The sequence below is a fragment of the Lathyrus oleraceus genome, chromosome 5, assembly GCF_024323335.1.
Source record: "Lathyrus oleraceus cultivar Zhongwan6 chromosome 5, CAAS_Psat_ZW6_1.0, whole genome shotgun sequence".
Taxonomy (NCBI): domain Eukaryota; kingdom Viridiplantae; phylum Streptophyta; class Magnoliopsida; order Fabales; family Fabaceae; genus Lathyrus; species Lathyrus oleraceus.
The window spans coordinates 629,380,711-629,393,995 of record NC_066583.1 but is presented as its reverse complement, the minus strand read 5'-3'; the positions used below and the strand labels follow the sequence as shown (position 1 = coordinate 629,393,995).

General features: G+C 39.9%; 1 protein-coding gene across 1 annotated transcript; it reads right to left on the bottom strand.

Moving 5' to 3' along the window:
* Positions 1 to 1,805: 1,805 nt before the first annotated feature.
* On the bottom strand, positions 1,806 to 2,216 carry LOC127082552 (uncharacterized mitochondrial protein AtMg00820-like). Its single transcript, XM_051022788.1, has one exon. It carries the CDS (start codon positions 2,214 to 2,216, stop codon positions 1,806 to 1,808), a length of 411 nt encoding a protein of 136 aa, XP_050878745.1.
* Between the last annotated feature and the right edge of the window lie 11,069 nt (positions 2,217 to 13,285).

Sequence of the window (13,285 nt, the reverse complement as noted above, 5' to 3'; positions counted from 1 at the left end):
TTATATTGGCATCTACCAAAATATTACACTTTGTAAAGGTTTTTTAAAATTGGTTTATGACATGAAAATATAATGATTTAATATGTGTGTCCATTAAACAACTAATTGTTTGTTAAATAGGTTATTATATATTATATATTATATATAATATATATATATATAATATATATATATATATATATATATATATATATATATATCTATATATATTATATAATATAATATATATATATATATATATATATATATATATATTATATATATATATATATATATATTATATATATATATATATATATATATATATATATATAGATATATATATATATATATAAGAGAGAGAGAAGAGAGAGAGAGAGAGAGAGAAGAGAGAGAGAGAGAGAGAGAGAGAGAGAGAGAGAGAGGAGAGAGAGCGAGAGAGAGAGAGAGAGAGAGAGAAGAGAGAGAGAGAGAGAGAGAGAGAGAGAAGAGAGAGAGAGAGAAGAGAGAAGAGCGAGAGAGAGAGGAGAGAGAGAGAGAGAGAGAGAGAGAGAGAGAGAGGAGAGAGAGAGAATAAATTTTTTAACTAACTTTCTCAATTTGTAAATGTGAAGATTCTGTTACAAATTCACTTTCATTTGAGTTTTATACAAAGACTCAAATGAAATACAAAACCAAACTCAAACGTAAATGCAAAATTAAATGCAAATGAAATTATTCTTGAGTGTTGAATTACATTCAACACTATTCCTTAATTCACATTCAAGTTAAAATTCCACAACATCAATTTTATCCCTCAAATTGATGAAGTGTTCAATTTTGATTGTCTTGGTCAACACATTTGCAAGTTGCTTCTAAGTGCTAACATGAACAACCTCAAGTACTCCACTCAGAACCTAATTGCGCAGAAAATGGTAATTAATATCAATGTACTTGCTTCTTGCATGCAGCATCGGATTCTTAGCAAGACTTGTGGCAAATTTGTTCTCAATCATTAACTTGACTAGTATGTATTCAGTTTCACAGGTTGACAATGCAACCACTGGTTGCTTCTTCGAACAATAAGATATGGGGGCTCCCAAATACATAAACATGTATCATTTGGTAATTATTTTGTTTACTTTGTCTCCACACCAGTCAGAGTATGAGTAGCATAGTAGCTCAGCATCATCTGATACTCCAAAGGGAAACAAAATTCCATGTCTCAGAGTCCCTTTTACATTCCTTAGAATCCTTATTGCAACTTGGTAATTTGACCCCTTCGGTTTACTCATAAACCTACTCATCATTCCAATTGCATAACATATGTCAAGTCTGGTGTTACACGGATATCACAGACAACCAACCAACAGTTTGAATGTTGTAACATCTACATCCTCACTATTATTACTAGAGTCTAGCTTATGATTTGTCTCAGCATGTGTGACTGTTGACTTACAACTCAACAACTCAAATCTCTTCAGCAACTCAAGTTCATAATTCAGTTGGTGCACAATAATTCCCTTCTCATAATGCAAAATCTCCATCCTGAGAAAATATACCATGTTTCCAAGGTCATCATATCAAATACATTCATCAACACCTTCTTGAACTTGTTTACCTCAAAAGTACAACTCCATATCAGAAGTATGTCATCCACATAAAGACACACCAGAATCACATTGCCATCATAAGTATGTTGCACATACAAACCATATCCTATTTCACATTTTTTGAATCCCCGATGCTTGAAATTGAATTAATTTGCAGATTTTAAGCCCTTGGAGCTTGTTTCAGCTCGTACAAGACCTTATGCAGCTTGTACACCATCCTTTCTTTGTTATCTTTCACAAATCTAGGAGGTTGTAAACATAAACTTCTTCTTGCAATGGGTAATTTAGAAAATCTGAATTTACATCTAAATTCATCATAGGCCAATTCCTTTTTGCAGCTATAGCAATAATCAATCTTATGGTTTCATGTCTAGCTACAGGTGCAATTACTTCAAAATAGTATAAACCAGACTTTTGTAGGAATCCTCTAGTTTCTAACCTTGCTTTTTGCTTGTAAACTGAACCATTTGGCTTCAGCTTTATCTTGAAAACCCATCTCACACTGATGGTTTTCTTGTTCTGAGGTATAACAGTCAATTCCCATGTCTTGTTTCTTTCAATAGCCTCAAGTTCTTCCTTCATGGAGTTCACCCACGCCTTCTTATTGAGATCCGTATTGATACTAACTGGTTCATATTCCACCATCATGGCACTCTATATGACTTCCCATTCATAACCAATCTCGATATCTTACAACAACTCAAATTCTGCAAGTCTCCTTGGTATATGTCTAACTCTATATGGTCTCTAGAACTGTGAAAGTTCACCTTCAGAAGCATAACCATCATTAAAAGTTCCACCTTCAGAAGCTTCACCTTTAAAAGCTCTTTCTTCAGAAGTTCTACCTTTAGAGGATGGATCACCTTTAGAGTCATATCCACTATCAAAGTTAGAGCCACTTTTAGAGTCACCTTTAAGGTCAGACTCACCTTCAGAGTTAGACTCACCTTTAGAGTCAGAGTCATCTTCAGAGTTAGAGCCATATTTAGTCTTTAGTGTTAGAGTCATCTTCAGATGTAGACTCTCCTTCAGAGGCAGAATCTTCTTCAGAGGCAGAATCAGACTCTAGTGTTGACAATGCACTAGAGTTGGATTGAGGCTTTCTTCAATCCCATATTTTTTATTATTTCACTATGACATCTCTATTGACTTCTACTTTGTTGGTGACTGGGCGATATAGCTTATAATCACATGCACTGTGGTAACCTATAAGCATCATGACTTTGCTTCTATCATCCAATTACCTTTTAGTAGCATCTGGTATATGTTTGTAACATACTGAACCCAATGTTAGATACCCAAAAGTGCTTATTTGAGCTATTAAATATGGGCATCTTTCACTCCATTTCCGTGCTAAAGTGTTCGAAACCACCTTTGTTTTTGATGAATTGCAATACAATGATAAACGATCTTGGTACCTTTGATTTGTGTGTTATTGTGCAGGAATTAGGCATGAAATAATAGAAAATGAAGCCACAAGAAAGTTGGCAAAGGGACCAAAAAAAGGATGCATTCATCAGCTTGCTCGCTAGGCGAGGGCTGTGGCGAAGAGCTCGCTAGGCGAGCGCCTAGCGAAGAGCTCCAGTATTTTACAGTAGCAAACATCAACAAACTCGCTAGGCGAGCAGCCAGCGAAGGGTGTAGCGAACACGTCCAGACTTGGTCAAAAGCGCAGCCAGCACTCACTCGCTAGGCGAGCCATTAGCGAGCTCCCAGCGAGCAATTCCAGTAGCAAAACCTCCTAAGCTCGCTGGAGCGAAGGGTGAAGCGTGGGCTTCGCTTAGCGAAGGTTTTGTTCGCCTAGCGAACATGCCAATCTGGCAAAGGACATTTCTTTGGGCGCAGGTGCCTCAGGTGCCTCATTTTGGGGCTCGCTAGGCGAGCCATTCTGCTCGCCTAGCGAGCATGACAGCTCAGTAGCAGCACTATAAGTAGCAAGGGTTACTTTTTGGAGCCATACTTTTACACCTCCATACTTTTGTACTTTTTAGATATTTTTCCAGCATTACTCTAGAGATACTTTATGACCTAGAAATCATTTCTCTTCATCTCTTAACAATCTTTCACAAAAAGAAGATGGATTCCCATCCAATCTCGATTATTCGACTCAGATGTTGATCAACCTTATTCCGAAACTTGTTGACCAAGCTACCATGAAAATGAGTAGCTAAGTTCTTCATTTTGTCAAGGTTAGATGTAGATGATCATTAGCTTTGTGTGTAAATGGGATGATCTTCATTTGTAAACTCTTTAATGGTGAATATATGGTGAAAACTTTGTTCTTATTGAAAACTCTTTGTGTTGGTTTATGATCGAGAGATGTTTACCAACTCTTTACCTAGGTTTTATCCAATCTTGTTTGTTAGCTAGAGATAGTAATGAATGATTTTGTTCACCATAAGGTTGAACCAAAAAGTTGTCATTTTGATAGATTGTGTTAGAGATAAACAATGGATCAAAATGGGAAAACTCACAATGTGTGTTAGAGATAAACACATTGGGAGGACTTTGTGAAATAGTTTATCATCTAAAGGAGTTTATAAGTTTTGTTGATCTAACATATACATGCAAAGTGATCGTCGAACCCTAACTTTGGCAATATTTCTCAAATATTAAAACCAAACCTTTTACCGCAATTTCTTACACTTTTATGCAAGATACCGTGACTAAAACCAAAAAACCCCTTGTTACTACAAGTTAAGAATTGAAACAACTGTCGAAAGGCGGCGATATCTCACAATCCCTGTGGAGACGATAACAAAAACCCGACACTAAAAACACATTCAACAAAATGGCGTCGTTGCCGGGGATTGTGAATTGATATTGCGAGCATCGCAATAGTTGCTTAATTTTTAGCTTTCGAATATTTGACTTGTGCTTGTAATTTGTTTGGTTTAGTGTGCAGCTTTCGTTTTATGCGAGGGCAGATTCCTGTGGACGAACTTCTTTTTGATCCCGAGATCGAAAGAACCGCAAGGAGGCTGAATAGCAGAACGAGACGAAGGAGGCAACAAGCTAGACAACGACAAGAACAAGTAAAAAGTTCTTCTACCACACATCCACCACCGTTCATACCTATCATGGAACCACCAGCACCGCCCATTTCCACTCCATGTGTAAACAGTCCAAGGAATACTGCTCAGTTTGCCAACCACACGGGAAGGCAAGCCGAGATGAAAACGGGAACTCTTAATTTACTATATGGAAGTCCATTCACCGGAATGGACCATGAAGATCCCTTTGCTTTTCTCACCAAATTTTACGAGATAGCATTGGCGGCCGGAGTTGATCAAGCTCAAGAGCTACCGTTGTTCAAAAGATTATTTCCCCACGCTTTGCTCGGCAAAGCAAAAGATTGGTACTTAGATCAAACACCTGCCGTCATGACAGATTGGAACTTGTTGGAAGAGAAGTTCATCGAAAGATTTTTCTCCCACAACCGATTCATGGAATCCAAGACGGCCATCTCAGTGTTTTCACAAGGAACCAACGAATCATTAAATGAGGCGTGGGAAAGATTCAAATCCATGCTTCGGAAATGTAAAGGGCATGGTTTTGATGAATTGACTCAAATCCATATTTTCAAAAATGGACTTCAACCAAACTGCAAGACTTTGTTGGATGCTACCTCAGGTGGTTCTTTATTGTCTAAAAACGCCGAAGAAGCTACAGATATCATAAATCGAATGGCTCTAAATGATCTCCAAAGTCAAAGTAGAGGCAATTCTTTGAAGAAGCCGGGAGTGCTTGAACTTGGGACGAACGATGCCATTCTTGCCCAAAACAAACTCATTTACAACAAGTGGAACTCTTAACGCAGCAAATAAAAGAGTTGAGAGAACCTTCAAAAGCTAAACAAATAGCTTGTTGTGAGCTTTGCAAAGGTGAGCATGACACCGGATTTTGTCCACCTCCCAGGTTCGAAGAAGTAAACTACATGGCGAACCAACGAGACTACCAACCGAGACAACAACAACAACAACAACAGCCTTATCAACCACATCCTCAAAATCAACAACAACACTTCCAAGGGAATCAAGGGTTCCAACCTAGGAGTAACTATTACCATAACCAAGGTTATGGGGGTGGTTCTTCTAGCCGTCAAAACCCTCCCCAAGATCCTTATCAACCTCAACAACCGCCGGTCGTAACTTCAAAATTAGAAGAGACATTGACACAATTTATGCAAATGTCAATGGCTAATCAAAAGAGCAACGATGCGGCAATCAAAAATCTCGAGACTCAAGTTGGACAACTTGCTAAGCAACTAGCGGAACAACAACCCGGTCCTTCTTTTTCGGCGAACACGCAAACAAATCCTAAGGAGTATTGTAAAGCGATCACGACGAGAAGTGGGAGGGAGTTGATTAGTGAGAATAAAAAAAGAGATGAGAGTGAACAAAGAGAGGAAAAGATAAAAAATGAGGAGGAAATATTGGAGGATAATATTGATGGTGAAGTGGGGGAGTGGAGTGAGGGGGAAGTTGAAAAGAACGAAAAGAATGGTGAAGTTGAAAAGAAAGAAAGTTTGGAAATTGAGAAAAATAAGAGTGATAAAGTAATGGTGGAGGAAGTGAAAAAGAAAAGAGCGAGAAGTTCTAGGGTTGCTAAAGGAAAGGAGGTAGTGAGCGTTACTCCAATCCAAAACCTTCCTTATCCACATGCTCCATCCAAAAGGGAGAATGAACGGCATTACGCCCGGTTCATGGATATTTTTAAACAACTGCAAATCAACATTCCGTTTGCCGAAGCCTTGGAGCAAATGCCCAAGTATGCCAAATTCATGAAGGACATACTTACAAAAAAGCGGAGGTATACGGAACCGGAGACCATTGTCCTAGATGCGAGCTGTAGTGCAATTATTCAAAGGACGCTTCCGAAAAAAGAGGTTGATCCGGGACAAGTTACTTTGCCGGTTAAAATTGGTGATATCTATGTCGGAAAAGGACTAATTGATTTGGGGTCAAGCATTAATCTTATACCATTGTCTATTGTAAAGAGGCTTGGCAACATTGAAATTAAGTCCATCCGGATGACGTTGAAATTGGCCGATAAGTCGACTACCCATCCTCATGGCGTAGCCCAAGATGTTTTGGTTAAAGTCGACAAATTCTTTTTCCCGGTCGATTTTATTGTTATTGATATGGAAGAGGATGATGATGCTCCGCTCATTCTGGGCCGACCGTTCATGAAAATCGCGCGCATGATGATCGACGTTGACGACGGTTTGATGAAGGTGAGAGTCCAAAATTAAGAAGTTACTTTCTATCTATTCGAAGCAATGAAGCATTCAAAAGATAGAAGTGATAGCTTTCGCATCGATGTGATCGAAGAGGCAATTTTGGAGGTTTCTAAGCATATTCATGAGATATCTCCTATGGAGTTAGCTCTTGATGACTCATTTGAAGTTTTCACAGTTGAAGAAGAGCAAGCTCTTGATGAATGCTTAAGGGAACTTGATGGTTTAAACAAACTACAACCGTGGGAAGTTGAGGAGGAAGACTTGAAGAAAGAGGTTAATGACGAAAAAGCGCCTATTGAATTGAAAATGTTACCTTCTACTTTGAAGTATGTATTCCTAGATGAGACCGAAGCAAAGCCGGTCATCATAAGCAACCTTTTGTCAAATGATGAAGAAGCCCGTTTGATCAATGTGCTAAAAAAAAATCAAGAAGCCATGGGTTGGACTCTTTCCGATCTAAAAGGAATTAGTCCTTCCTATTGCATGCACAAGATCTTAATGGAAGAGGATTTTAAGCCGGTAGCTCAACCACAACGCCGCTTAAATCCTACTATGAAGGAGGTTGTTAGAAAGTAAGTTGTCAAGTTGTTGGATGCGGGAATGATTTACCCGATTTCGGATAGTTCATGGGTTAGTCCTGTGCATGTGGTTCCGAAGAAAGGTGGAATTACCGTGATCCGAAATGACAAGGATGAGTTGATCCCTACTAAAGTTGCAATGGGGTGGCGAATGTGTATTGATTATAGGCGGTTGAATACCGCAACTCGAAAAGATCATTTTCCACTCCCGTTCATGGATCAAATGCTCGAAAGACTCTCGGGGCAACAATACTATTGTTTCTTGGATGGCTATTCCGGGTATAACCAAATTGCGGTTGACCCGGCCGATCATGAAAAGACGGCTTTCACATGTCCGTTTGGAGTTTTCGCATACTGAAAAATGCCCTTTGGGTTGTGCAATGCACCGACGACTTTCCAAAGATGTGTGCAAGCCATTTTTGCCGACCTTATTGAGAAAACAATGGAAGTCTTCATGGATGACTTCTCGGTATTTGGTGATTCCTTTAGTTTATGCTTGGCAAACTTGAAAACGGTGCTTGAAAGATGTGTGAAGACCAATCTTGTGCTTAATTGGGAGAAGTGCCACTTCATGGTGACCGAGGGGATAGTGCTTGGCCATAAAGTCTCTTCAAGAGGGCTTGAAGTTGATTGTGCTAAGGTTGAAGTGATTGAAAAGTTACCTCCTCCGGTGAATGTGAAGGGAATCCAAAGCTTTTTGGGGCACGCCGGGTTCTATCGGCGCTTTATCAAAGACTTCTCAAAGGTAGCTAAGCCTTTGAGTAATTTGCTAGCTAAGGACCAGGTATTTCTCTTAACCGATGAATGTTTGCAAGCTTTTGAGACTTTGAAAGAAAAATTGGTTACCGCTCCAATTATAGTCGCTCCAAATTGGAATTTAAATTTTGAGCTAATGTGTGATGCGAGCGACTATGCAATCGGAGCGGTATTAGGCCAAAGAAAAGAGAAAAAATTTCATGCGATACATTACGCAAGTAAAGTTCTTAATGAGGCTCAAATTAACTATGCCACCACTGAAAAAGAATTACTTGCGATAGTGTATGCGCTTGAAAAGTTTAGGTCTTATCTTATAGGGTCTAAAGTCGTAGTGTATACCGACCACTCGGCGATTAAATATTTGCTCACCAAACCGGATTCGAAGCAAAGGCTCATCCATTGGATCCTCTTGTTGCAAGAATTTGATGTTGAAATCAAAGACAAGAAAGGATCGGAAAATTTGGTGGCGGATCATTTATCTCGCTTAGTTAATGTGGAGGTTACCGCTTCAGAGAAGGAAATCCGGGAAGAGTTTCCTGATGAAAAACTTTTCAAAATTCAAGTTAGGTCGTGGTTTGCAGACTTTGCGAACCACAAGGCTAGTGGTTTTGTGCCTCCCGACCTAACTTCGAACCAAAAAAGGAAGTTTCTTTCGGATGCCAAGTATTACGTATGGGATGACCCGTACTTGTTTAAGTTGGGTAGTGATAACCTTTTAAGGATATGCGTTACTGGCGATGAAGCGCAGAGCATCCTTTGGCATTGTCACAACTCGCCTTACGGCGGACACTATAATGGGGTGAGAACGGCCACTAAAATCCTTCAGTCAGGATTTTATTGGCCCACTATTTTCAAAGACGCACATACCCATGCGCAAAGTTGTGATAGTTGCCAGAGAAGCGGTGGGATTGGTAAGAGAGACGAGATGGCTCTCCAAAACATCCAAGAGGTCGAAGTATTTGATTGTTGGGGCATCGATTTTGTAGGACCATTCCCACCCTCTTATGGTAACGAGTATATGCTTGTCGCAGTTGATTACGTTTCTAAGTGGGTTGAGGCGATTGCCTCACCTCGGGCGGATGCGAAAACGGTAATAAAATTTTTGAAGAAAAACATATTTTCCCGTTTCGGAAACCCCCGAGTGTTGATAAGTGACGGAGGGTCACACTTTTGTAATGCACCGTTGGAAAGCATTTTAAAACATTACGGTGTATCATACAGAGTGGCAACTCCATACCACCCACAGGCTAATGGGCAAGCCGAGGTCTCTAATCGTGAGATTAAGAGAATTCTCGAAAAAACTGTGTCAAATTCGAAAAAAGAGTGGTCACAAAAATTGGATGAAGCGTTATGGGCATACCGTACCGCCTTTAAAGCTCCAATTGGGCTCACTCCTTTTCAATTGGTGTTTGGTAAAACTTGCCATTTGCCAGTCGAATTGGAGCACAAAGCCTTGTGGGCTCTGAAATTTTTAAATTTTGAAAAGGATTTGGCAGGTGAGAAAAGGAAGGTGAAACTGCTTGAGTTGGAAGAGATGCGCAATTCCGCATATCACTCAAGTTGGTTGTAGAAAGAAAAGGTAAAAAAATATCATGGCAAAGGACAAATTTGTCGGGCCAAAGCAAGCTGCAAGATATGTTGCTTTGGAAAAGCGAAAGATTTTGCCGGAAAAGAGATTTTTAATCAACCCTGAAGGCACGAACCATACATTCGTCGGGTTGATTAACAGCAAAAAGTGGGATCGGTTAATATCCCCCCTGGAGCATTACGATATCGCAACAGTGCGTGAGTTCTACGCGAACGCACTACCGAACGACGACGAGCCATTCACATGGACGTCTAGAGTGTCCGGTCGTCCTGTTGTGTTCGATCGGGATGCAATTAACCGTGTTCTGGGTGAACCGCTCCATCTGGGAGCCGAGGAGAGAGACACCTACCACCAAGATTTAAGGCTTCACCGGGATACTGATTCGATTTCTGCTGCCCTGCTTTTGAAAGGGAAATCAGTTGAGCTGAACCCATCTGGGGTTCCGATGAGATACCATAGGGAGGACATGATTCCCTTGGCTCAACTGATCCTTTTGTTGGTTCTTACAAACATCAAACCCAAGTCTCACACTTCTACCGTGCCGATCCTAGTGGCACACTTGGTACACAGCATCCTCGCGAACATCCAAATTGATGTGGCGAGGATTATTGCTTTGGAGTTGAAGTCCGTGATTGAAAGCGGGCTAAAGTCGGGGGCACGAGTGAATTGTCCCCTGGCTTTCCCTTGTCTAATCATGGCTTTGTGCCAGCAAGCGAGGGTGAGGCTACCCTCTAAGGGTCAAGTAAGGATCCCGCCGGTCATTGATGACCGATACGTGGCCAAGTATTGCAAATCGAAGAATGTAAGAAGTAGTTCAGCTGCTGAGGTTACCGGGGCTTCTGATGGTCCTGGTACTTCTACTCTAGGATCCGATCCTTTCCAGCAGGCTGTCTGCAACTACAACTGGGATTGGATGGTGGCAACTCAGCGCGCCATGCTCGATATGCACGATTCTATGAAGCTGTTACAGTTGCAGATGCGCGACCCCTCCGGTGAGCATTCTATGATGACACGTGAGCAGTTTCTGCAGCACGCTAGCTGGCCTGTGTTTGGAGAGGGGGCGGGTGCTTCTTCTGGTGCTGCTGCTGCTGCTGATGATGATGATGATGATGAGGCTACCGGTTCTGAAGCCGGTAGTGATGAGGGTTATGAGTCCTTGGAGGACTAAGTTTATTTTATTTTTCATATTATGTTTTATTTCTATTGTATTTTCAGATTTGTGTATTTTGATTTTGGTTATGTACTTTTGGGGTGTTTTGTCCCCCATGAACAATTTTAAATTTTGAAGTAATGTTATTATTTATGTTTTAAATTTCTTCTGTTTTAATAAATTTTTGGTTGGTTGAGTGTCAAACCTTCTAGATTGGTTGCTCCTCAAAGAAGTATCCAATGAAGGTGCATCCGAGCTTGGATGGCAATGATAAAAATAAACAAGTGAATAATGCTAAGTTACATGGTTACCTCCGGCTAGAATTTTAGAATGCATTAAGAACTTTACTCTTTTTTGTAATTGAATATTGTCTTTTTGCAACATAATTGAATGAATGTTTCATCTAGGACTTAAAACCACAAATTGTGAGGAAACCTCCATTGTACACTTAAATGCTGGATTCTAATAAGCTTTGTTGATTCATTTGATTCATGCTTTGTCTTTTATTATTGTGAATATGTGGAAGCAATTAGAAATGATCAAGGCACTTGTTTTCTATCGAGCACAACCAGTTCCAAATACAACTTACCTGTGAGCAGAGAGAGTATTCGTTAACCCCTTTGAGCTTAAACAGTTGAATCTCAGCTTGAAATAAAGCGAGATTTCAAAAATCTTTTTTCTTACAACCCGGAAAATTTTGATAATTGTTCTTTTGCCGTAAAAAGTCAAGAGCATTCACTTAGGGTGAGTAAGAAATAAGTTGGGGAGAACGAAAATGAGAATCGGTAAGTGCCACAACTCTTGAAAAACCGAGCAAGCATAAAAGAAATATATATAAAATATAGAAAAGAGAAACATCTGTTTTGTAAATATGATGTGTGTCATACGGTGAACTGACTTGGTGTGTTTTTGCTTTGGAAAGCAAATGTCGCGGATAGCAAGAGTCGCCACCGACTTTTCTTTTATCCAATAAGGAAAGGCGGAAAAGAACAGGAAAAACCTTGATTAGATTTTGGGTTCGGGAGGTATATTATACAAAGGGAAGGTGTTAGCACCCTTTGTATCCATGGTTATCCATGGGCTCTTAATTGCTTAATCACTTATGTTTTTCTTGTCTGAAAAAAGTGTTTGAGAACTGTTTAGTAAATATATTGAAAAGAGAGTTTAACTTTGTAATGATTCTTGTACGAATGTATACAAAGTATTTATCTCGTTTAATTTTGAAAGTTGTTTAGAAAAATATAACTTGGCAATGATTCTAGTATGAATGTATACCAAGTGGTGATTTTCTAATAGATGTTTTTGCAAAATGGGAAGTGTGAAAAGTATTGTAAGTTGTTAATCAGCATTTAAGAGTTGTACCTAACCCATGTCTTTATAGGTGTTTCCTACCCTTAGGAAGGTAAGACTGTCCTTACCATTGAGAAATAAGTAGTCTTATCCTTTGGATGTGAAGGGACATCGTAGGGTCATCGATTGGTCATTGGAGGCAACATTTGTAAGGATACCTTAGCATTCGAAGGGACAATCATCATTAACTCGTAGGATACAACGAAGGGTCATCGAGGGACAAAATCATATATTCGTAGGCGACATCCGAGGGACTATGATTTATCTTATAGGGACATGATGATTTAACCGAAGGGTCTTTGCTAAGTGTATCCCCATATTCGCGGGACATGACCGCAATACCGTAAGGCAACAAAAAGAGGGCCAAGATCATATATTCAAAGGCAACAACTTATAATCAGTTAGGTAATTAGGATGAATCTCCACAAGGGTATCCCACAAATAAAGTGGAATACCTAGCAAGCTACCTTCTCCGGGAGTATGTGAGCCCTCACAAGATTCAGCAAACAGGTCAGAATACCAAATGGGGTGCAATCAATAGTTGCACCGAACATAGGAATCGCAGCAGTAATAATGTCAGGCAAATAATACCCAGCTATGATATGACATGTCAGATAAACACAGAATAGAACAGAAAAGAAAAGAAAACAACGATTGTCATGTTCGCTACTGCCTCGCCTAGCGAAGGCTTGGCGAACACTCGCTACATGTTCGCTTAGCGATGTGCTAGCGAACGGCTGCGGGTTTTGAGTTTAATAACAGTACGATTTCAGCAAGCTCCAAACCCTATGGCATCCATTACATAAATTACATGGTTAAACATTCGAGGCATCCATGCATACTTAAATCCACATACAAAAACTAAGATATATTTATAAATTCAATCATTACGTCACATGTAAATTGGGAGCATAAAGTGGTGGTGGTAAGGCAAACTTGTTTGCAATTGAATTGCAACGTTGAATTGGCAGATCACTCTTAGGGTTGGTGCCAGATTGAGTTGGGTGGAGGTAACCTTTGGGCAGATGAGTTTCCTTCGAGGTTTCCTTT